This window comes from Bos indicus, chromosome 10 (assembly GCF_029378745.1).
Source record: "Bos indicus isolate NIAB-ARS_2022 breed Sahiwal x Tharparkar chromosome 10, NIAB-ARS_B.indTharparkar_mat_pri_1.0, whole genome shotgun sequence".
NCBI classification, from domain to species: domain Eukaryota; kingdom Metazoa; phylum Chordata; class Mammalia; order Artiodactyla; family Bovidae; genus Bos; species Bos indicus.
Genome location: NC_091769.1, coordinates 29,641,408 through 29,663,973, shown reverse-complemented (window position 1 = coordinate 29,663,973; position 22,566 = coordinate 29,641,408). Strand labels below are relative to the sequence as shown.

Here is a 22,566-nt window from a genome sequence, read left to right as displayed (position 1 = left end):
CCAGAAAGACATAAGTGAGCTGAATCTTTTCTACCACTCATTCATTTACTCATTCAACAATTATTGGCTGAGCAACAACCACGTGGTAGCTACTGATCAACACAGTAGATAGAAACACCATTAGATCCCTGCCTTCATGGGTGGAGGGGGAGGGGTTTACAAAGAAATAAGAAATAATAGTAATATCAAAACTGAAGGCTGGAACAGAGAGTGACTGTTCCAAGTAGCTGTTATAGATTGGGTGGTCAGGGAAGCTCAGGGCATGGGAATATCCAGAAGGGCACTCTAGTCAGAACGAATAGCTACTGCAAAGGTCCTAAAGCAGAAACGAGCTCCCTGGGTGGAAGACAAAGGTCCATGAGACTGGGGTTTAGTGGGAAGGCAGGGATGTGTTGCATGCAACAGGACAGGAGACAGGAGAGGTAGAAGTGGTTAAATCTTGGAGACACTTGCAAGGCCCAGCTACATGTACTGAGGTTGGATTTTATTCTGAGAGCAACATGCATGAAAAAAAAAGTGGCCTGATCCATCTGCTGTTCGGAGACCGGATTAAAGGGAGGATAGGCAGGGAAGCAGGGGAACCCGTAAGAGTCTGTTGCACTGGGCCAGGTGAAAGAAGAGGGTAGTCTGGGCTAACATTGTGGTGTGGAAATGAAGAGCCTTACACGATTCAAGGCATGTCTTGAAGGAAGAGTCAGCAGGATTTGGTCGTGGACTGGATGTTGGATTTGAGGACACAAAAGGAATCAAGAATAAGTATTATGTATCTTGCTTATACTCTGCCAAGGGATTTCTTTCATATGATCCTGATTAACCCTCTCAAGCAACCAGGGTGGAAGGCCGGGGCACTCTCCTTCTTATGCAAGGACACAGAAATGGGAGGGTGAAACCTGCTAAGGCTTACACAGCTTCTGAAGCAACGATTTGAATTCGTGACTTATGACTCAGACTTCAGTATTTCATTGCTTGTCCAAGGAAAAGGAATTTTATTAACAGTGTTGATTTATAAATAAAGGATAGAAACAAGAGTGAAAACTGAGAAGAAGAAACCAGAACAACATAAGTCATCCTTCCCACCTAGAGATGTCACAATCATGGCTTCAAAGAACAACACAGACTTCTTCCATTAATTAAACGGATGAATCAGGTTTCAGTTTCCGCATCCTCTCTCCTTTCTGCACAACTTGTCTTTGAAGGCATTCCATTTGGGAAACGCGTGACCTTTACCCACGGTGCTGCGCTTAATTGAATGCTTTGCATCAGAAGTCACCATGCTGATCAACATCTTACACCCATTGCCTTTCTGAAATCCTTACCCCAGTTCCTGGGTCTGTTTGGTTGAAATCATTTTACAAAAATAAATCATATCAAAGTTTTTCTTTTATTATTTCAAAGACTTTGCTTGCAAAACTAAATATTTTTAACACCATGGCAACACAGTCAGGACTCTGGCTAATGTATCCAAGCCTGTACCAGAGTTCAGACTTCGCAAACTTCTGCTGCAGACAAATGGGCTTCGAAGGAGGAAAGAGCCAATAAATTAGGCATGGTCAATAATCAGTCCAGCCGCATTTTCTGGAGCTTCCTAAAGAGTGATAAATTAGCCAGGCTTGTCCTAATGGATCAATTCCCCTCTCTCTACTAGGACACACCAACACAAACTGAGCAGATTGCAAACTACTCGGCTTCTCAATGAGTTCAAATAATACCTCCCACACCTTCCCAAGTACTCTCCTCACCCATCTGATCCTCTGACCCTTCCGATTTCCCTCTGAGTTGGACTGGGTTAGCAGCTCTGCTTTTTCCAGGGGAGGCTCACAGAGGTTAAGTGATTTGTCAGAGTTGCAGGACTGATTCCGTGGTTAGGAAGAGGCAGAAATAATATTTTCAACTGCATCTCTTTTAAACCCTGGCCAGTACTATCAACACACCAGCCTTTGCTGTTGAAATTGAACTAAACTACCATCTACAAATGCTTTGGTTTATTGTTATCTTTGGTTCTGTATATTTATCAAAGTTATACATGCACAGAGTTAAAAGAATAAATGGATGCTATGCATTCTATGAATATCCAGCCTAACGACTTCACCCAATTCTTCCTCTCCAGAGGCAACCATTTATACCAATTTTACCCGCTTAGTTGAGCATTTAACTGCATGTCTCTAACAAGCTGCTACTGGCATCTTTTGATTTTTCTCTTTATGCACTGTAAATGTTGGTCCTCTTTCCTCCCCTCACATCCACCACACACATGAGCTTCCTCTCGATGTAGTACTTAATACCATGACTTGGTTAGACTGATACTCAGTTTTGCCATTACTATAAACTTACAAAAACAACTTCCAGTCCCAGCTGAGATATGTAAATTTTTATTAATTTATCTGTCCTAAACATCCGCCTTCCAACTCTCTCATCCTCAGAATGAATGATTTCCCTTCTAATTTATGTTCTCCATGCCTGGCTGTCATCTAGGCTCTCTGTCTACCCTGGAGTATCCCATCACTTCCCTTCTCTGCTGGACTTTTCATTTCCTATCACCTCTGCATTCCTATTTCATTGTAAAGCACATTCTCTGGTAGCATCCTGAGGATGGATGCATGGGAGATGTGTTTTTTGATATCCAATAAGTACATGGAAAGATGCTCAATATCGCTAATTATTAGAAAAATGCAAATCAAGACTGCAATGAGGTACCACCTCACACCAGTCAGAATGGCCATCATTAAAAAGTCAACAAATAACAAATGCTGGAGAGCATGTAGAGAAAAGGGAACCCTTCTACACTGTTGGTGGGAATGTAAACTGGTATAGACACTATGGAAAACAGTATGGAGGTTTCCTAGAAAACTAAAAGTAGAGTTGCCCTATGACCCAGCAACCCCATTCCTGGGCATAAATCCAGACAAAACTATACTTCAGAAAGACACCTGCATCTCTATGTTCACAGCAGCACTATCCACAATAACCAAGACATGGAAGCAACCTAAATGTCCATTGATAGATAAATGGATAAAGAAGATATAGTATACATATACAATGGAATACTGTTGTTGTTCAGTCGCCCAGTCGTGTCTTATTCTTTGCAACCCCATGTACTGCAGCACATCAGACCTTCCTGTCCCTTACCATCTCCCAGAGTTTGTCCAAGTTCATGTCCATTGCATTGGTGATGCCATCCAGCCATCTCATCCTCTGACACCCTCTTCTCCTTCTGCCCTCAATCCTTCCCAGCATCGGGGACTTTTCCAATGAGTCAGCTGTTCTCATCAGATGACCAAAGTACTGGGGTATCAGCTTCAGCATCAGTTCTTCCAATTAGTATTCAGGGTTGATTTCCTTTAAGATTGACTGGTTTGGTCTCCTCACTATCCAAGGAACTCTCAGGAGTCTTCTCCAGCACCACAGTTCGAAGGCATCAATTCTTTGGCACACTGCCTTTTTTATGGTCCAGCTCTCACAACCATATGTGACCACCGGGAAGACCACAGCCTTGACTACACGGACCTTTGTTGGCAGAGTGATCTCTGCTTTTCAAAATACTGTCTAGGTTTGTCACAGATTTCCTACTAAGAAGCATTTGTCCTCTGATTTCATGGCTGCAGTCACCACCTGCAGCAACTTTAGAGCCCAATAAGAGGAAATCTGTCACTGCTGCCAACTTTTCCCCTTCTATTGCCATGGAGTAATGGGGCTGGATGCCATGATCTTAGTTTTTTTAATATTTAGTTTTAAGTCAGCTTTTTCACTCTCTTCCTTCACCCTTATCAAGAGGTTCTTCAGTTCCTTTTCGCTTTCTGCCATTAGGGTGGTCTCATCCCCATATCTGAGGTTGTTGATGTTTCTCCTGACTATCTTGATTCCAGCTTGGAATGGAATATTACTCAGTCATAAAAAAGAACGAACTATTTGCAGCAACATGGATGGACCTAGAGATTATCATACTAAGTGAAGTAAGTCAGAAAGAGAAAGACAAATACCATGATATCACTTATGTGTGAAATCTAAAATATGACACAAATGAACACATACATGAAATAGAAACAGATTCACAGACATACAGAACAAACGTGCTTGTTATGGGAGAGGGAGAATGGTGGAGGGAAGGACTGGGAGTTTGGGATTAGCAGATGCAAGCTAATATACATAGGATGGATAAAAAAGCAAGGCCCTACTGTATAGCACAGGAAACTATACTCAATATTTTGTGATAAGCCATAATTTTTAAAAATATGATAAAGAATATACATTTATATAATTGAATCACTTTGCTGTACAGCAGAAATTAATACATTGTAAATCAACTATACTTCAATAAAAGGAACTAAATTTCAGTTGGTTTTATTATTGCTTTTAAACTCTCTACTGAAATGTCAGATAAAAAGCTGGGACACCAAGTTAAATGTGAATTTGAGATAATCAAGGAATAATTCTTTTAGTGTAAGTATTGTGCATTATTTGAAACACACTTTGTAAAAGTCTGGTTTGTCTGAAATTCAGATTTAAATGGGCCTTCTGGATTTCATTTACTAGATTTGGCAACACTAAGGGTACCCCCATATTATATGCATGAAGTGCAGAATGCTACCCTGAAATCCCCTCCACCCACTGCTTGGTAGGCTCCCAACCTTGTCTATTGCAAATTCAAGGGAACAGCCACTTCAGACCTCCTTTAACTGGTCTTTTTTGCTTCCTGAGATAATATCAATAGGCCATCACTTTTCTCAAGTTCTGTGTGGGGCTCAACAGTACTAAGTCTGCAAAATACCATACTTTCATCCAAGAGTTGGACAGACCCTGGCTGGGGAGGCGCCAACATGGCCGTGAGGGAGACAGGATCCTTCCTCCTGCCTCCAGTGGAACAAACTGGAATATTCATTAGATTAACAACACTGGTTATTAGCATTTCTCTTCATCTCTCAGTCAATTCTTCAGTAACTATAGTAATAGGAAGAGGGATGGATACCACACACTATTCCAAGTTAAACATTTACCAAGTTAAAAAGTAGTCAAGGGCAAGATGAAGTATAAGTTCTGGTAACTCACCGTCTGCCCTCTCTTTATCACTGGGGACACCAACTCTCCCGCAGGCAGGTTCCCTCTCTGATGCTATCAGTGCTCAGAGTTCCAAACTCATCTCACCCTCATCACCTCACTAATACTATCTCATCAATGTATTTGCCCAGACACTAATTTGTTTATGAAGTTAAGTGAGTTAAAGATGAGGATTGTTTCCACCTTGCAGGGAAGGCGGTCTACTGCTTACTATGTAGTTTCAAACAGGGAAGGTCTTCCAACATGTAAATAGTAGAGCTGGCTCAGAGATTACTGTTAAAAATGATGCATTAAAAAAAAAATGATGCATTAATGTTTTATGGACTATCATTGATCCTCAACTTCACTAATCTAGCTACCTATCGTTGACAGTTGACTATAACTTATGTTTTTGAAAGTAGTTTTAATTGTATGATTTCATATTCATATCCAAATTGTTAAACTATCGCCACTACACTGGTCTGTGTCCAGGGCCATAAGCAACTTACCACGTGAAAATGTTCTCATTTCCTGTTTATATGTGTGTATGTGTGTGCTCCCTCCCTAATTCCTCCTCTTGCAGCTGATTATATTGGTTTTGACTGTGTGCCTCTAAATGTTTTTGTGTGGGCTTTTAGAAAGGAGTGAAGCTAAGTGAATGAGTTCAATCTACCAACTTCATCTGGAAGACATGCTGACTATAGTTAAAAAAAACTACCAAAAACAAAACACATCTCTTTTTAAAGTTGTTACTTTCATGTATGTATGAATTTACATCCTTCTGTAACTTAGCTTTAGAGGTAGAATATTCAGATACTAATTTCATACAAAACAGAGGCTCATTTGGATCCTTCTGGGCTAATCTGGTCACTCTACGAAAATAAGGACATGGGGATTGAAAATGTCCGAAGAAGTGATGAATATATTTCAATGTCAAGTTAGATATCATACTACTATTCAAATTTAGAATAAAGACTTCAGTGTTTATTGAATGCCTGGACTACACATTTCACACAGCATCTCATTTACAGAAGGCTTAAAAGAGTTAACATTTCAGGATAAACATTTGAAGGATAAACATTTATAGAGTGATAACAGATATCAAAAAAGTTAACAGAGACTCTTTGCCTCTCTGAAACTGTGTAAGTGTATTTCAAAATATTTCTAAGTGATACATAAGAAAGGACATGTTCAAATATAGTCTAAAATGTTTAGAGAAAAGAACATCATCAGAATTATCTTAAAACACACATGAACACACACATACTCACTTGCATCTCTGCCAACATTCTCAAGCAAGTTAGATTATCTTACCCTGAGTGTAAGAATATTGGAGTGGGTAGCCGTTTCCTTCTCCAGGGGATCTTCCTGCCCCACGGATCAAACCTGGGTCTCCCTCAATGCAGGCAAATTCCTTCCCATCTGAGCCCACTAGGGAAGGCCTAACTACTGATTACATATGCGGTAGCAGGGTTAATAATGCATCATTTTCAAGTCAAGATTTAGTACATAGTTAGTTGATCAAATATCCTACCCTTAATGATAGGGGATACCAAGTACGTTTTCTTAGCTATTAAGGGCAATTTATTTTTATCCTTAAACTTTTCATAATAGGCTGACTTCTCAACACCTATCTGAAGAGTTCCTACCCTTTCCAACAACAAAAAAAAAATTGGCTGTTCTACTTTGCAACCCAGAAACAATTTTTATAATTATTTAAATAACAATATAATTATTTAAATAATAATAATAAAATTGGATCATGTCACACAAATGTGGATTTGGGGGCAATGATATCATACTAGAATAATTTTGAGTAATACTAAAGTTGTTCATTTTGGCTTTCAAGCATCAAGACATCAGAGAGGATGTGACCTATTCTACTATATTTGTTTATGTGGATAACAAACCCATGTAGAGTAATGAGGCTAGGGAGTATGAAGCGTGCTTGTATAGGGCTCTTTATCACAGTTACACCTACAAAGATCATCCAGGAATGACCATTTAACCAACAGCTGTGTTCTTTATATTAAGAAGTAACAGCAATATCAACATCCATTCTTCTTAAACTGTATTTAACGGAAAACATATTCTATGACATATACTAAGTATGTTCAGTGAAAGAAAAAAAAAATGACGTTTTGAGAAATCTTGCTTCAAACAGGACTAAACCTATTTGTTTTTGTTTGTTTTTTTGAAAATTGCAGGACTTCCAAGAACCTTGAGTAAGTTCATGTGACTGTATCCTTGTGATGTGTTTTCAGTATACAGCATTTCCAGGTTTTTTTTTAGAGAGCACCAATTCACATTTCATGCAATACTGGTGAGAGTCACTAGCTGGGGAATCCTACATCTAGGGCCTCAGCAATGGGGTGTGTGTGTGTGCGTGTGTGTGTGTGTTCGCGCACGTGCATGCGTGCGTGCATGTGTGTGTGACTGGTTTTAACAGGCACAATCAGAAAGAATGCATTTCATGGCGTGTTTGTTTCTTATTGCTATTATGACAAATTGCCGAAGACTTAAATGGCTTAAAACAATACAAATATATTACCTCATAGTTTCGTATGTTAGAAGTCTGACATGGGTCTCACTGAGCTGACATCAAGGTGTTGACAGGGCTGCATTCCCTTCTGGAGGCTCTAGGGAGAATCTGTTCCTTGCGTTTTCCAGCCTTAGAGGCTTCCCACATTCCTTGGTTCACTGCCCACTTCCTCCATCTTCCAAGCCAGCAACACTGCATCTCTCTGATCATTCTACTGTAGTATCTCCCGCTGACCTCAGAGAAAGTTGTCAGCTTTTAAAGATTCATTTAAAGATCTGTGTGATTAGATTAGGCCCACTTGGCTAGTCTGGGATAATCTCCCCATCTCAAGGTCGGCAAAGTCCCCTTTTGCCATGTAAGGTAATAAAGTCACAGACTCCAGGGAGCAGGGTTTGGACATCTTTGGGAGCCATTACTCTGCCCATGACAGATGGGTTTGCAAGAGTACCTTCAAACTGCTAGCTAGCAAGCAAGGTCAAGGGATGAGACAGAGAGCAGTTATTCCTGTTGCTTGCTCCCAGGTATGACTTACATCAACAAAGTATCAGGGAAATAAAAATTACTGTTTGATTAAGGGATGTATGACAATAAGCAAGACAAAGAACACATTCACGATCACCAAGAACTTGTTCTGTAGTGCTCTGGGAATTGGGTTCTCCACGAACACAGTCAGCTGGCCCTCAACACTATGGGCCTGTTTCCACAAGGTATCTGTTTTCCAGTAAAAGGTGTGTACTGTTAATCAGCTATATTGAAGCTTTCCTTACTAAGGGACTATGCATTCATTACCTCTGATGATGCAGGTGTTAGAATTGCCCTTAAAAAATAAAAATTCAGGTGAAATAATACTTTTTATCTGGGCTTCCAAGGTGGCACTAGCAATAAAGAAACTGCCTGCCAATGCAAGAGACACAAAAGATGTGGATTCGATCACTGGGTTGGGAAGATCCCCTGGAAGAGAAATGGCAACTCACTCCAGTATTCTTGCCTGTGAAAATCCCATGAACAGAAGAGCCTGGCAGGGCTACACTTCCTGGAGTTGCAAACTTGGGATTTTCCCAGGCAAGAATACTGGAATGGGTTGCCAGTAGAAAGTATATCTCTGACTCTAAAGTCTGAGTTCCTAATCCTGTGCAGTACTGTTCACCTTGATAACCCATCTCTCCTCTGTCTCCTCCAACCATGTAACCCCAGCCCACACACAAAGCTCTTTCCCATGTCTCTAAGTGATCTGAGGGTCTATCAATATGTACTTAGTTGGAGCAGGTTCTTGGGCTCACACACACACTCACCCACTAATTCTGCCATTTGTTTCCTTATGAGGCTCTATGCATCTTCTAGGAATATGTATCTTTCTGTTGTGACCTCTGACCAGATTATGGAGACTTCTGGGGCAGCAGCAGGATAAGTCATGAGTAACAGACCTCAGAGTCATATCTAGTTTCAAAATACGACTAGGTCATCAGCTGTGAAGTAACCTGGCAGGTCACCTTAGCACCATGAACTTCCGTTTCCTCCTCTTGTGAGGACTGTATAACGGTATCTGCTTCACAGTATCATTGTAAAGGCTTAAAGAGATGCTCTATGGAAAGTATCTGATAATAATCACACAATAAATTGTAGCGTATACTACTGTCCTCAATTCCCTGCTATGTCTTCCTACATAAAACTGCTGGTGGAACTTCTGGTCTCTAGGAAAGAGACAATAATCTCATTGACAATCTCTACTGCTATCAGCAACATCTATACAACCAAAAACCATCATTTAACTTCCACTCCATTGTTAAGGTGTGTGTGGTTCTTGCTACCCAAGATGATTTTCTTTTCAAAGTCTATGGCTGCCCAGAGAACTAAGGCCTGAGCCTTCTTGAGATTTGCTAATCACATCTGGTTTAGCTTTAGACATTTTCTGGGGTTTTGCCAGCAGCCACGACATTTTAATGGCTACAATAAACCTCAAAGCCTCATCAAATCTTTGCTGTATGTGTGAAAATTATGTCCTTTTCAATTAAACATTCAATCTCGGCTCACACCCAGGCCTTATGGAAACGGAGCTGAAGCCTGAATGGGGACGGGAGATGAAACGGGCCGCCACGACTCTGGCCATCTTGCCAGATGGGATTTAGAAGAACAAGAAATTCATTAGAGAACCGATGGTCTGTATTTTCTTTAAATATTTACTAGGTACCTTTCATGTATTAAAAACACTGGCATCTCTAAAGATTAGCAGGGCATTTTTGTTTAAATATTCAATGTGTGTGGGGCAGCCCCGCTTTCCTCATTTGCCTTGGTGGTGAACTTGATGTCTTCTGATGACATGCCATGCAAAGAAGAAAAATAGCTGAGGTATTGTTCAGCTTTCCTGCATAAGGCAGCTCCTCCAGCTTCAGAAGTTCCTGTATGTCCTTAAAATTGCCTGAGGAACCTATCAGTTGAGTCCTCAGAGATCTGGAATGACACCACGGATCACCCTAGAGAAAGTAAGGTACATTCCTGCCTCTCCACTGTCCTCCGAATTCACTCTTCTTTTCCTTTTGTTATTTATCATCAAATACACAGAGACATCAAAGGCAGGGGGCCGAGCCAGGATGCCTGATAAAAGAGAGCGCATGGAGGGAAAGCAGGCGAAGAGGAAAGATCCAATACAGATCAGGTTTCTGCTCAAAGACCACAGGAGAGGGCAGGCCGTGGTTTCACAAGCACTAAGAGAGAGAGAGGATGGGCAGTCAGGGACAGCCCTCGTGGTTCAGATGGTAAAGAATCGGCCTGCCAATGCAGGAGACACAAGAGATGTGGGTTCGATCCCTGGGTCAGGAAGATCCCCTGGAGAAGGAAACGGCAACCTACTCCAATATCCTTGCTTGGAGAATTCCATGGACAGAGGAGCCTAAACATCTAACATACACATGTACGACACAAGCCTAGGTCCTCTCTGCTACTGCAACAGCTACCTTGAAGACTGGCCTGGCCCTAATTCTGCCATTGAAGAGGGACAGAAAAATACTGGTATGTGATGGCTTACTCTGCTTTCTTACAATAAGAATCAAGCTCATCTCAGTCAAGGAAAAAAACTGTTTTTGAGGAGAGGAAAAAGAATGATCATGTGTTCACAGATCACATTCCTGGACAAAACATCCATTTGGTTGAATTCACGCTCTTGACCACATCAACAGGAGGAAAAAGAAACTCCACATGTTCCTTTAAAAATCATTTACAAGGTAAAAATATTCAGTTGTAACCACCATCCTTATTTAAGTAAGTTTTATGCCTAAAGTAAGAATAAATGGCTCGCCCTGCCACCGGGAGCAGATCTTTCCCACTTTACTTGCATTTCCAAGCTGTCCTCCGTCTAAGACTTAGATTTCTGAGTACTCTTTCACAATAAACATTTTTAAAATGTTTATTTTATGTCTTAGTGTAAAAATATTCCTGGTGCAAGCTCTTCATTTCCTCAAGCTCTGCTTTTGGCGCTCTGGGCTCCATTTCCACATTAACACGCTCCCTAAATCCTCCGCAGAGCTCTTCAATAGGAGTTATACAAGCTCTGAGGCAAGTATTTATATTCTTGGACAAGGAGATGTCTCCACTGTGAAAACACAAGACTTGAGAGATGCCAAAGGAAAATTCCTGCCCAACAGAGACATATTTTCACCTTTTAAAAAAGCCAAAAAGGGCTTTCAGCATTTTGTTTTGGATAATTAAAAATGTAAATTAAACTAAAATAGACTGTTTACTATGGGTCTTGCCATCACTATTAAACTTATATACATAAACAAAATATATAGGAATGTGAGTGTGCATTTTGCATGACAGCAAGAGAGAAGGAGAGATAAGGCAGCATAGTAAACTAGCTTAGAAAACACAAGGCATGAGATTTTCTAATTAGATTTAATCTGCCTCTGGCTGTGTGAATATAACTTTTCTAAGCCTCATTTTTCTCATCTATAAAATGGAGTTAGTATAGTTCCTGCTTATTTGGGTTACCTTTACCTTCTTACCCTAGTTAGAAGAATCATATAAGATCACAGTAAGAATTAAAAAAAAAAAAAGAGTTGCTGTAATTATTATTATTAAAATTATATCTATTACATGTTGGAAAATATAGGTAACAAGATACATATGTAGTACCCACTGATTAACAAAAGAGAAAGATGTGTAAATAAAGTGACTCCAAATGGTACACAGAGATGGGAGTGTCCCAAAGACTGTGGTAACTGAACTCTCACCAATTCCATTCCACGAGCCAGAGAGATATCATCCTCTTCAACCATTTAAAAAATATCTATGATCATAATAACAGAACAGTTCCCATTACCTTCTAGTTGCCTCTTCAGTTTTCTCAAATCTTTTATAAGGTCTTCAAATTTGACTTGAGAAGCCAAGAAGAAATCCTGTGGTTCAGGCAAGGGGAAAACGCTCTTTTCTGTTCCTGCTTCCTAGAATAGATGGTAAACAAAAGTACATTATACTTCTCAATTGTCACGTTCAGTTGAAATTCCAAAACATCTTTTTGGATAGTCGGATAAGAATCATAGCAAAGATCCCCTGCTATTCCTAACTTTGGACTGGTTACTTTGAAGTGCTTTTATGTCTTTTGTACTACCATTTTGGTCTTACTGGCACTGAGGCCAAGGCTATGGCTATGGCATGGGCTGAGGTTTTAATTTTTTTAATTAATATATTTTTTGGCCGTGCCTCACAGCATGTTGGCTCATAATTCCTGAACCAGGGATCAAACTCGTGCACCCCGCAGTGGAACCTGGGAGTCCTAAACACTGCACTGCCAGGCAAGTCCCTGGGCTGGGTTCTAATATTGAATCAAAGAGAAAATAGTCATATAGGTCCTGATCTTAGACCTTCTATTCCCATGGAAAAAAGGTATAGGAAGAACACATGAAAGTGCTTAAACTGAAAGTCCCTGTTGAGCTTCACATGGTAGCAATTAGATAACTCATCTTTGGGGTATGCCCGTGGGTGTGAATTAGAAGCTACTGGACTAGGCAGCACTGAAGTGGGAGAACAACTGCACTCATTTATGCTCTTACCTACCTTCCTCTGCAGTTTAAAGCTCGTGCATGTGTTTGTGTGCACATGTGTGATCAAATTCTTCACACATTTGTAAAGATTCTCCTAATGTTGCTTGCCTTGGAAGTATAAAGTTAGTTGTTCAGTCGTGTCCAACTCTTTGCAACCCCACGGACTGTGGCCTGTCAGGCTCCTCTGTCCATGAAATTCTCCAGGCAAGGATACTGGAGTAGGTTGCCATTTTCTTCTCCAGAGTATCTTCCCGACCCAGGCATTGAACCTGGGTCTCCTGCATTGCAGGCAGATTCTTTACCGTCTGAGCCCCCAGGCAGGAGCTATCTTAGTAGGTATTTACAAAGGCGTGGCTGTGTAGAGTGCTGACAAACGTCACAACTACAGCTAAGAGAGGATCTCAGCAGAGAGACATCCAGAGGTGCACAACCTGTAGGCACACAGGGAGAAGCAGAGCCTCAACTATCTGTTCCAGTCCAGCCTGCTTTCTCCCGAGTTGTTCAATGTAAGCTTTGTGTCCTACATATCTCAGGCCGTCTTCGCTTATGCTTCTCTCCACACAGAGTACTCTGCCAGCTCTCCTTCACATTCCATCTTCCCTACTGCCATTAGGACTAATTCCAAACTCTACAACTGCTTTACAAGGCACTTTATGATCGGGCCTCTGTCTCCATCTCCAGCCTGATTTCTCCCTTCTCCTATCTCTAACTCCCTCACTTTCAAAAAATAAAAGAACAGGCCACAATCTCTTGCTTGTAGACTTTTGTCTACAAAACTGTCTCTTTCCAAATCCTTCCCCAGGCCCTCCTCAAACGTCCTGGTTCATACTTCTTCAAGTCTCAAAACAGCATTTCCTTAAAGCTCTCCCCAGAACTCCAGCACCTGGATGTTTCCAAGAGCCCCCGCTACTTCCCGTATCACAGCACTTATCAACATTAATTTAAAAATTGCCTTGTTAGCTTGGTGTCTTCCCCAGTAGACTATGAACACTTTGGAGGCAGGAATTATGTCTTGTTCTCAGTTGAGTACTCACCATCAGGTCTACCAATAAACTGTGGCACTATTACAGACAGCTTACAGAACACTGTTCTGGGAAGTATGCATCTTGGACAGGGGTCATCTACCTTCTTACCCTCTTTTCTTGTGATTTCAAGAATTCCCTGGGTCCTTCCCTCTTCCTTTAAGACATCTGGCCCCATTTGTAATGCTAGAAGAAAGTGGTTTTCCTCATTTGATCAGAACAATATTTTACATGATCAGTGTACTATTTTTTACTTTCCTTATGTTACTGCTCTAAAAAACAATGGAAGCAGTGCCCTAGTATGAGTGCCAAGATGGAACAACATCTAAGATGCTTGCCACAAAATTCCATGGTAATCAACATTGGAAGAACTCATGCATGTCTCTTTCTAGTCTTCAAAACTTTTTATCAGATTCAGTCTCAGTTTCTTCTTCTTTTTTTTAAGGTAGAAAAAGAGAAAATGCTGCTGAGCAAATCAGCTTAGTAGTAGCTCTTACGCAGAGGATGCAATGGCACGCCACTCCAGTACTCTTGCCTGGAAAATCCCATGGATGGAGGAGCCTGGTGGGCTGCAGTCCATGGGGTCACGAAGAGTCGGACACGACTGAGTGACTTCATTTTCACTTTTCACTTTCATGCATTGGAGAAGGCAATGGCAACCCACTCCAGTGTTCTTGCCTGGAGAATCCCAGGGATGGCGGAGCCTGGTGGGCTGCCGTCTATGGGATCGCACAGAGTTGGACATGACTGAACTGACTTAGCAGCAGCAGCAGCAGCTCTTATGAAAGTTGCTCAATTAAGAGTTCAAAAGACATGGCCCTAGAAGGGTTTCTTTAAACTTCACATAGACCTCAACTTGAACCAAAAATCATCCATGAGTAGAAGGAAGCTTGGAGCAAGAGTCACCTTTCTTCTGCTAATTGCTCTTCACCACTAACCACAAACATCATCCCTTAGGCTCCTAAGAGGGAAGGGATCATTTTATAAATCACATAATCCTACACTCTTGAGTGATATTCATTCTGCTCAGTGAAAAACTGGGAGAGCACCACACAGTTGTTGACTTCTTATTTTTCCTAAACTGGACCATCCTATTGTTCAGTTGCCAAGTAGTGTCTGACTCTTTGTGACCCCATGGACTGTAGCACACCAGGCTTCCCTGTCCTTCACTATCTCCTGGAGTTTGCTCAAACTCATGCCCGTTGAGTTGGTGATGCCATTCAGCCACCTCATCCTTTGTCACCCCCTTCTCCTGCCCTCATATTTCCCAGCATCAGAGTCTTTTCCAATGAGTTGGTGCTTCACATCAGGTGGCCAAAATATTGGAGCTTCAGCTTCAGCATCAGTCCTTCCAATGAGTATTTAGGGTTGATTTCCTTTAGGATTTCTGAAACTAATCTTATTGGATTTTAACATTTTCCTCTGTGAAGCTGATTCCACTGGGTTCAGCTCTCTTCATCAGGAGCCAAATTCCATAGGCAAATGTTATCCTTCCTACACAGTGCGTCTGTGTAGGAAGCATGGCTGAGATAGAGACTATGCATAAATCTGCTCATGTCAACTTTGAACTGTCACCCCAAGATTCTTCAGTAGAGTTCTTCTGCCACTTTGGTATCTATTGTCAGAACTGTGGGTGCACAAACATTGCCTCAAGCTCAACACACCTGTACTGCTCTACCAGAAAACATCTGTCACCTCCATTCATCTAATTCTTCACAGATGCTACTGACTACATGCTTGTGGATATTTACAGTACATTCAACTCAGTAAGTATGTATCAAGCACCTACATTACAGTCAGTCAGATAAACCCACCAGGAGGGGAGGACAGATGACGAAAGGCTTCATCAGTGCTTAGCTTGTCCTCTGCATGAAATTGAAGGCCTTTTGAAAAGGACGCCCTGGAATCTTGACTTTTCTTCCCTCGCTACCTAGGAAAAACTCTGCCTTTGTGGATAGTTAAGTGGGACTCCTGACAACATTTTCCCAAGACTTTTTCCATTTACTGACTGCTAGGTTTCTCAACAACTTACAATAGTACCTCTTTCTTCTCAAAGCTAGGACTCCTTGTTCTCGATTTAATGAGAAGGAATAAAACATAGAAAATGGTGCTCAGGTGGATTCTCACAGAAATTTTTATTTCTAATGGCCAGTGTAATTTAAGCAGGGAAGATGGATTTAAATTCCACGTCTTTAACTTGTTCACCAATGAACACTGCTGATAAAGTATTGGGTATTACTGCATATTAAGTTCCTAAATTTTGGTCTGCAGCCCAGAATCTAGTTTCAAATATAACCAATTACTGAATGGATATAGGTTTCACAGGAACCCTCACAACCTGGTCAGAAGGCGCTGAGATGACTAGGGATCTCTCTGAAGCTGTGTTACATAGTAGATTAGGAGGCAGTAGATTTGTACTGAATAATGCTTCCCTTCACAAGAGTCAACTAAATTCTCTTGGCTTCAGTGTTCCCATCTGTAAACCAAGGAGGCTGGAGAGCTCTCAAATTCTATGTTGGACTTGAAATTCATCCATCCAGCCATCATCCAATTTCTGAATGCCAACGATGTGAAGGAGTTGAAACTCCATTAGGTGCAGTTTTCCACATAATGCCATTTCTTACCTGATCATAGTAACGCAGGTAATATTTCACCACGTAGTCCACCAGATTAATCCCATTATCCTAGGTTTAAAAGAGAAGCTTAAATGAATATCCTTCACATGAGACTCTGCCATAGTATACAGTCAAAGAACTGAAATCTCATTTTGTAACTCTTATACTTTTCTGATACCTAGTCTTGATTCTGTTTGATACTGGTGAAATTCTCCTCCTTGTCCCATTCATTTTTAATGGCATCTATAGAAAGAAATGACACTACACTTTTCCTTTGAGGGGGAGAAAACCCAAACAGATAATCAATCCATAAGACCTCTGAGGTAATGGCTAAGACATGCAACCAACCAACCAAAAGACTATCTCAATATTTTCAGGCATAAAGCCAAGAAAGGAGGAGGAAGGGGAGTGCTAAAGAGAACCAGGGAGCAGAACAGAAAAACCATCCCTCCCTTCCCACCTCTCAAAAAATGTGTGTTCTTAATGGCATGAAAAACAATCAAGATGGCTTAAAAGGAACACCCTGCCACTTTATGACCCTGGGACTCCAGGGGAGAGCGAGCCCTCCCACAAGGCAGCCTTTGTGTCTTGTTCACGTGGGTCTAACTCTAATTTGCCTCTGTGTTTCCCCTCCCTCCATTCCCCCTCCCTGCCCCCCGACAGGGACGCCTAGCTATGGGCTGCTTGTTTCTAAAGAGAGCTCTGCAGGGGTGTGGAGCCAAATGATAATCAGGCTCAGAGGGGTTGACAGTGGACCCCCCAGTCCAATTGTTGTGGACCAAAGGATAATTCAAACGCTCAGCTCCCTTGGTGATTCGGCATCGCTCCCTACTCAGGGGTGAGTAAATTACAAGTAGCTAACACCAAATTCAAACAGATTCAAGTCTTGTGCTATGGCTAATACTGTACACTATCTGTTTTATCCTCTCATGGTAGTTCAACATCTAACTGTGTGCTTTCAAGCAAATGAATGTTGGGAATTTTTCGTCAAAAGAAGATCAAACACGAAAAACCTGTATTCAAAAGAAAGCAAAGAAAAAAATGTACTGCTAGGAGGAAGATAGAGATGAATGGAACAACTAGGGATACTTAAAACAAAAAAATTGAAAGGGTAGAAGGAAAATGATGGCAGATCACAGAAACTCATATGAAAAATAAATACCCGACTTTTGACGTCCTTGAGTTTGGGCAGAATTTCTAAGCTATATCCATCTGCTTGTCCCCGAGTCCTATTTCCTCCATTCATATAATTTCCAAAAGCCAGAATGAGAGCTAAAATATCTTTTACACTCTTCATGTGCAGCAAGCCCTGGGAAAAAAATAATAATTATTATGAGGCTGAACTCCAAAAGCACCTATGTTCATTTAACAACAAATGTTCACCAAGCACCTGATAGTCTGTTTGCTGGCCTGTTACCAATAGGATTTACAATTGGTGAAACAGAAAATACACTTCATTAAGCTAAGTGTCTTAAAAAAAAATGTTAACAGCCATCATGTTTTATCCTTTCAATGAATTACAAACTGTACATGTTTTAACACTGAATATTAAATATTACATTTCTATTTGAGCCAATTTTATTTTTTAAATACTTATTTTAAGGGATTCAGAAATTGAAACAAGAGAGTTGTTACAGTTAGGTTTTGTATTTGATGGCTTCTAAATACAAAAGGTTTTAAGATCATTTGAGAATCTGGTTTTGGACACTGTCTGTATATAAACAGCATAGTTAAATGTTGGGTAGATACAACAGCATGCCTATTCTTCCTTATCCCTGGAAATAACCCTCAGAGGTGAACTACAATAATGTATTTCGAGGTCACAGGCTCTGTTTATTAAGCGCTTGCTGATTTGTCTGTTAACTATTACAATTTCAAGCTTCTTGGGGTTTCTTCAGCTTCCTCTCTCATTTGTTTCACCTCTTTCTCTCTCATTCTTTGGCTCCAAGTGCAAATTTTCAAATTGATACTTTTCTCCCTTCTCTATAATTTCAGTTGACTTTATTTTCCTTTATTTCAGGGTAAAGACAGAAAACCAACTGCAGCTCCAAGTTGACCTCTGTTCCTGCTTTTTAGGGCATTATTAGAAGGTGCATATTATACACCTTGGTGATATTCATGCTTTCTTTATTGAAATCTTTTATGTCTTAGAAGGGGAAAAAAAAAAACATGCCTTCAAATAAGCAACTAAACTCTACAGTATTTATGGAGGATCATCATGTGGTTAAGGATGTAGGTCACTGGGAGAAAATGCCAAGTTGAAGAATTTATAAAGAACACCAGTGGGATGAAGCCAGCAAAAATTTATTGGCCCATCACTCATTGCCATAATTATTTATTTCATTTATCAAGTCTCTGGAATCTTCTTACAATATTTCACTATGTAAACACATTTCAGATGATCCAGTGCATTGGTTTAAGGCAAATCTCTTGCAATCTTAGACAGAGTACAAAACACACTATACTATTAAGGTTGGTTTTAAGTGGCCAGTATGTATATTGGGAGGTATTTGGAATAGGTGAGAAATCTGTAAAAGTGTTATTTTTTTTCTCCCTCTTTATCCTCTATCAATCTGCATCTCCTTTCTTACTCATTCACATACATGCACACAAACTTATGGGATAATCGTCACAGGGAAATACACAATCTTAAGGCAAAAAGTTTTCTACAAAGGGACTCAAGTTGATCTTTCCCACTCTCCACTCCCTCCTCCACCCCCAAGAAAGGCAAAGTTATCCTTGAATTAGGCAGCAAACATACCTTAGAAGCTCGTGTGATGATCTCTACCTTTCGGTGCAAGGCGGTGATACCCTCAGAAAAGACAGATCTGAAGATTATGCACTGGGCACGTTCAGCAAAATTAGGGATCTGGGCTAACTCATGTAAAAATCTGTAAAAATTAAGAATGAATCAGCTGACTTCATATACAGTCACACAGGAAATAAAAAGACAGCAGAAAAAGATTCACCATGAAAGCATTTCTTATTTGACAATGTCAATCGAACCATCATAAAAGGTATCAAATAAACAAACTCAAGGGATGTGCTCTACCGTGGACAACAAAACCACTTTTCAAAATGGGTTTCCGTACAACACCTCCCACCCATCAGAATGGCTATCATCAAAAAGAACACTAACAAATGTCAACAAGGATGTGGAGAAAGGAGAATTCTCGTACACTGTTGGTAGGAATGCAAATTGTTGCAGCCACTGTGGAAAACAGTATGGCGGTTTCTCAAAAACCTAAATACAGAATTACCTTTTGACCTAGAAATTCCACTCCTGAGTATACATCCAAAAAAACTGAAAACACTAATTTGAAAAAATACATGCACCCCAGTGTTCAGAGTGGCATTATTTATAACTGCCAAGATATGGAAGCAACCTGTGTTCGTGAATAGATACACGGATAAAGAAGATGTACACACAATGGAATGCTGCTGCTGCTGCTAAGTCGCTTCAGTCGTGTCCGACTCTGTGCGACCCCATAGACGGCAGCCCACCAGGCTCCCCCGTCCCTGGGATTCTCCAGGCAAGAACACTGGAGTGGGTTGCCATTTCCTTCTCTACAATGGAATACTACTCGGCCACAAAAAGAATAAATTTTACCATCTGCAGCAACATGGACGGACTTGGAGGGTATAATGCTATGCTAAGTGAAATAAATCAAAGACAGACAAGTACTATATGATATCACTTATACGTGGAATCTAAAAAATATAACCAAATCATGAATATAACCAAAAAGATGCAGATTCACAGATACAGAGAACAAACCAGTGGTTACCAGTGGGGGAGGAGCAATATAAGGCTAGGGGAGTGGAAGGTACAAATGACTGGGTATAAGACAGGCTCAAAGATACACTTTACAACACAGAATATAGACAATATTTTCCGATAGCTGTAAATGGAAAGTAATATTTAAAAACTGTATACAATTTTTAAAAATTAAAAATACATTAATGGGTTTCTATAATGGTAAACAAACGTATGATGTATAAGAACAGAAAGTTAATGCAAGTATACTGAACCACATCAAGTAATCTATCTCCTGCTTCCCAAATAAGACTAAACCCAAATGGGAAGCATTAATCTTTACAGTCTGAAAAAAAAAAAGAAAAGAACACAATCAACTCCCTTTATAGTGCCGTATTGTCTAATGGTGTATTAACATAGGCTAAGTGAAGACGAGGCAAATGTCTACAGGCAAGTGACTAAAAGAAATCTATTTCTGAAATGAGCTTACTATTATTTTTCTGTTCAATCAATTATAATAGTCATAATGATTCTATTCTACAGGTGTTTACTTTTCCACATGAACTTACTTTCACAGACAAGAGTTCATAGTTCCATGCTTGGAACAAGGCAGGCACTCATTAAGCGAGAACAATCTAAAGTTTCTTAAAAATTACAGCAAGACAGGTCTTAAAAGCTAAAGGTGAGTCCTGACCCACACACAGAAGCTCACTGTCTGAGCAGCTGGGCACTGGAGCCCCTTGCAAAATTAAGTTGGAAGAGTTACATATTCTCAAAGCCAACCACCCGAGGAAGGGGTATAAACCAAAATGGATGGAAAGAGTTGGAAATGAATCCAGAAGAGGAGAGAATCCACTAACAGCTATTAAATCCATTCTGGGGTTGAAATGATGATTAACTGATAGTTCTGAAAGTCTTAGTCAAATCATAACATCAATACCCTGACATTTTGTAACCTCTTACCAAGAATACTTTTACACAGGAGCAAAGCTGGAGCCCCATTTTTTCCATAACCCCCCAACGTTTCTTAGTTAATACTCTGTGCCTCTTTTAGGGACACTTGGGTTTTAATAATAATTCTAATAATCAACTGTTTTTCTTATTCATCCTACAACCAGGTCATAATCCTTTTTCTTTTTAATCGCACTGAGATGAAGCAAAGAATGCTCATAAAAGAAAACATACCTTTGTTTTAAGGTTTTGTAACTTTTGATTATTATGAAAACCATGTGATGGGATATAAAAATGAAAACCCAAAGGAATTCTGAATCAGAACAAGATGAAAAAATTACACACTATATGTAAATTGCTTCTTTGCTAAAATTAGTTTCAAACCACTGATTCATTTATGACTGAAATCAGGGGTATCACCAGTTTTCACAAACGCGAGCCGTAAAAAGCTTATGGGCCGGGAGGCATCTGGTCCTGTGAGTGAATCTTGGGAAGTCTGACATATTCAAATGCTGCCGAGAGATATCTCAAGGGTAGCACCCTCCATTTCTCCCTTTCCAAACGCAACCATGAAACACTACTCCCAAAGTAGGACCTATATCCCAGAGAAGGTACACTTCCTTATTTAAGTGGACACAGTGAGTGAAGAACTGATGGCAAGAATATACAGATCAACACCCCAGCTCACCAGCAAGGACTTAGAAGAGAAGAAGGAAATGCTGGATAAACAATCATTTATAACTAGTCTCCAGAAAGGAGGTTTAGGATCCACAGAAGGAGATGAGCCCATAGCCTCAACTAATTTGTGTTACCCAGAAAAAAATGAAATAGAACTACAAGGTTCCCTGGGCTCAAAGCTTTACTGGAATTAGGGTTGGCACTAGGAAGGCTTTCAGGGAATCTTAAAGACCCCATGTTCTGTGTATGGAGAAGGGGCCAAAACACATATTCAGAGTTGAGTCAGGAATGAAATTCAGAAATTTCACATTACTTTCAGATTGGACTCTAGGAAATGTGTCACCAAAAATACTAATAGCATCAGTCACCAAGAATTTTATTGTTTTTCGACGTGTATGAAGCACTTACAGTGTGTCAGGCACCATGCTAAGACCTGAGAACCTAATTTAACTTATACATAATTGCTTCTTGATCACCTGAGAAATAAATCCTCAATTACCATGGAGTTTGATGAGTGATCTTGGTGATGGGACCTAAAACAGGAGCTATGGATGTCACATGCCGGGCATCGAAGTCAGAGCCCTGGAAGGACCATGTCAGCCCAGATCTCTGGGAGCCCTCTGGTGCTTGCGCAGGTCATGTGTGAGAAACTGCCAGTGAGAGCCTAGACAGGCTGCCTGATATTCATGGGCAAAGGGGAGAAGAAGCTAAAATGGAGCTTCATATTCTAAAACAAAGACTTCAAGCTTTTTCTGAATGAATGAATGATTTGAAACAGAAGAGTGACACTTCCAGCTTTTTGTTTTATAAAATTGTCCTGGCAAGGCTTGGATGATTGACTGGAGGTTATCTGGACTGGAGCGGATCTGAGGCTGGGAATACCTGGAATATTCTAATGGGGTAGGTGAGAGGGCCACCAGTGTGGATGTACAGG

At 40.5% G+C, this 22,566-nt stretch overlaps 1 protein-coding gene across 11 annotated transcripts in view; it reads right to left on the bottom strand.

Annotated features, from left to right (window-relative positions):
• FMN1 (formin 1) overlaps positions 1–22,566 on the bottom strand; it is a 501,299-nt gene that overhangs the window by 149,554 nt on the left and 329,179 nt on the right. For 10 of the 11 annotated variants that reach the window (XR_011568786.1, XR_011568785.1, XR_011568787.1 and 7 more), the window contains 4 exons: positions 19,008–19,137; positions 17,409–17,555; positions 16,256–16,315; positions 11,889–12,009 (listed from right to left, as the gene is read on the bottom strand). Coding sequence is in view for 7 of the 11 variants with exons in the window: in XM_070797220.1 (XP_070653321.1) it covers positions 11,889–12,009; positions 16,256–16,315; positions 17,409–17,555; positions 19,008–19,137 (458 nt within the window). In the remaining 4 variants the exon portion in view is untranslated. Of the gene's footprint in view, positions 1–11,888; positions 12,010–16,255; positions 16,316–17,408; positions 17,556–19,007; positions 19,138–22,566 lie in introns of those variants that run through there. The other variant, XR_011568788.1, reaches the window with a different exon arrangement.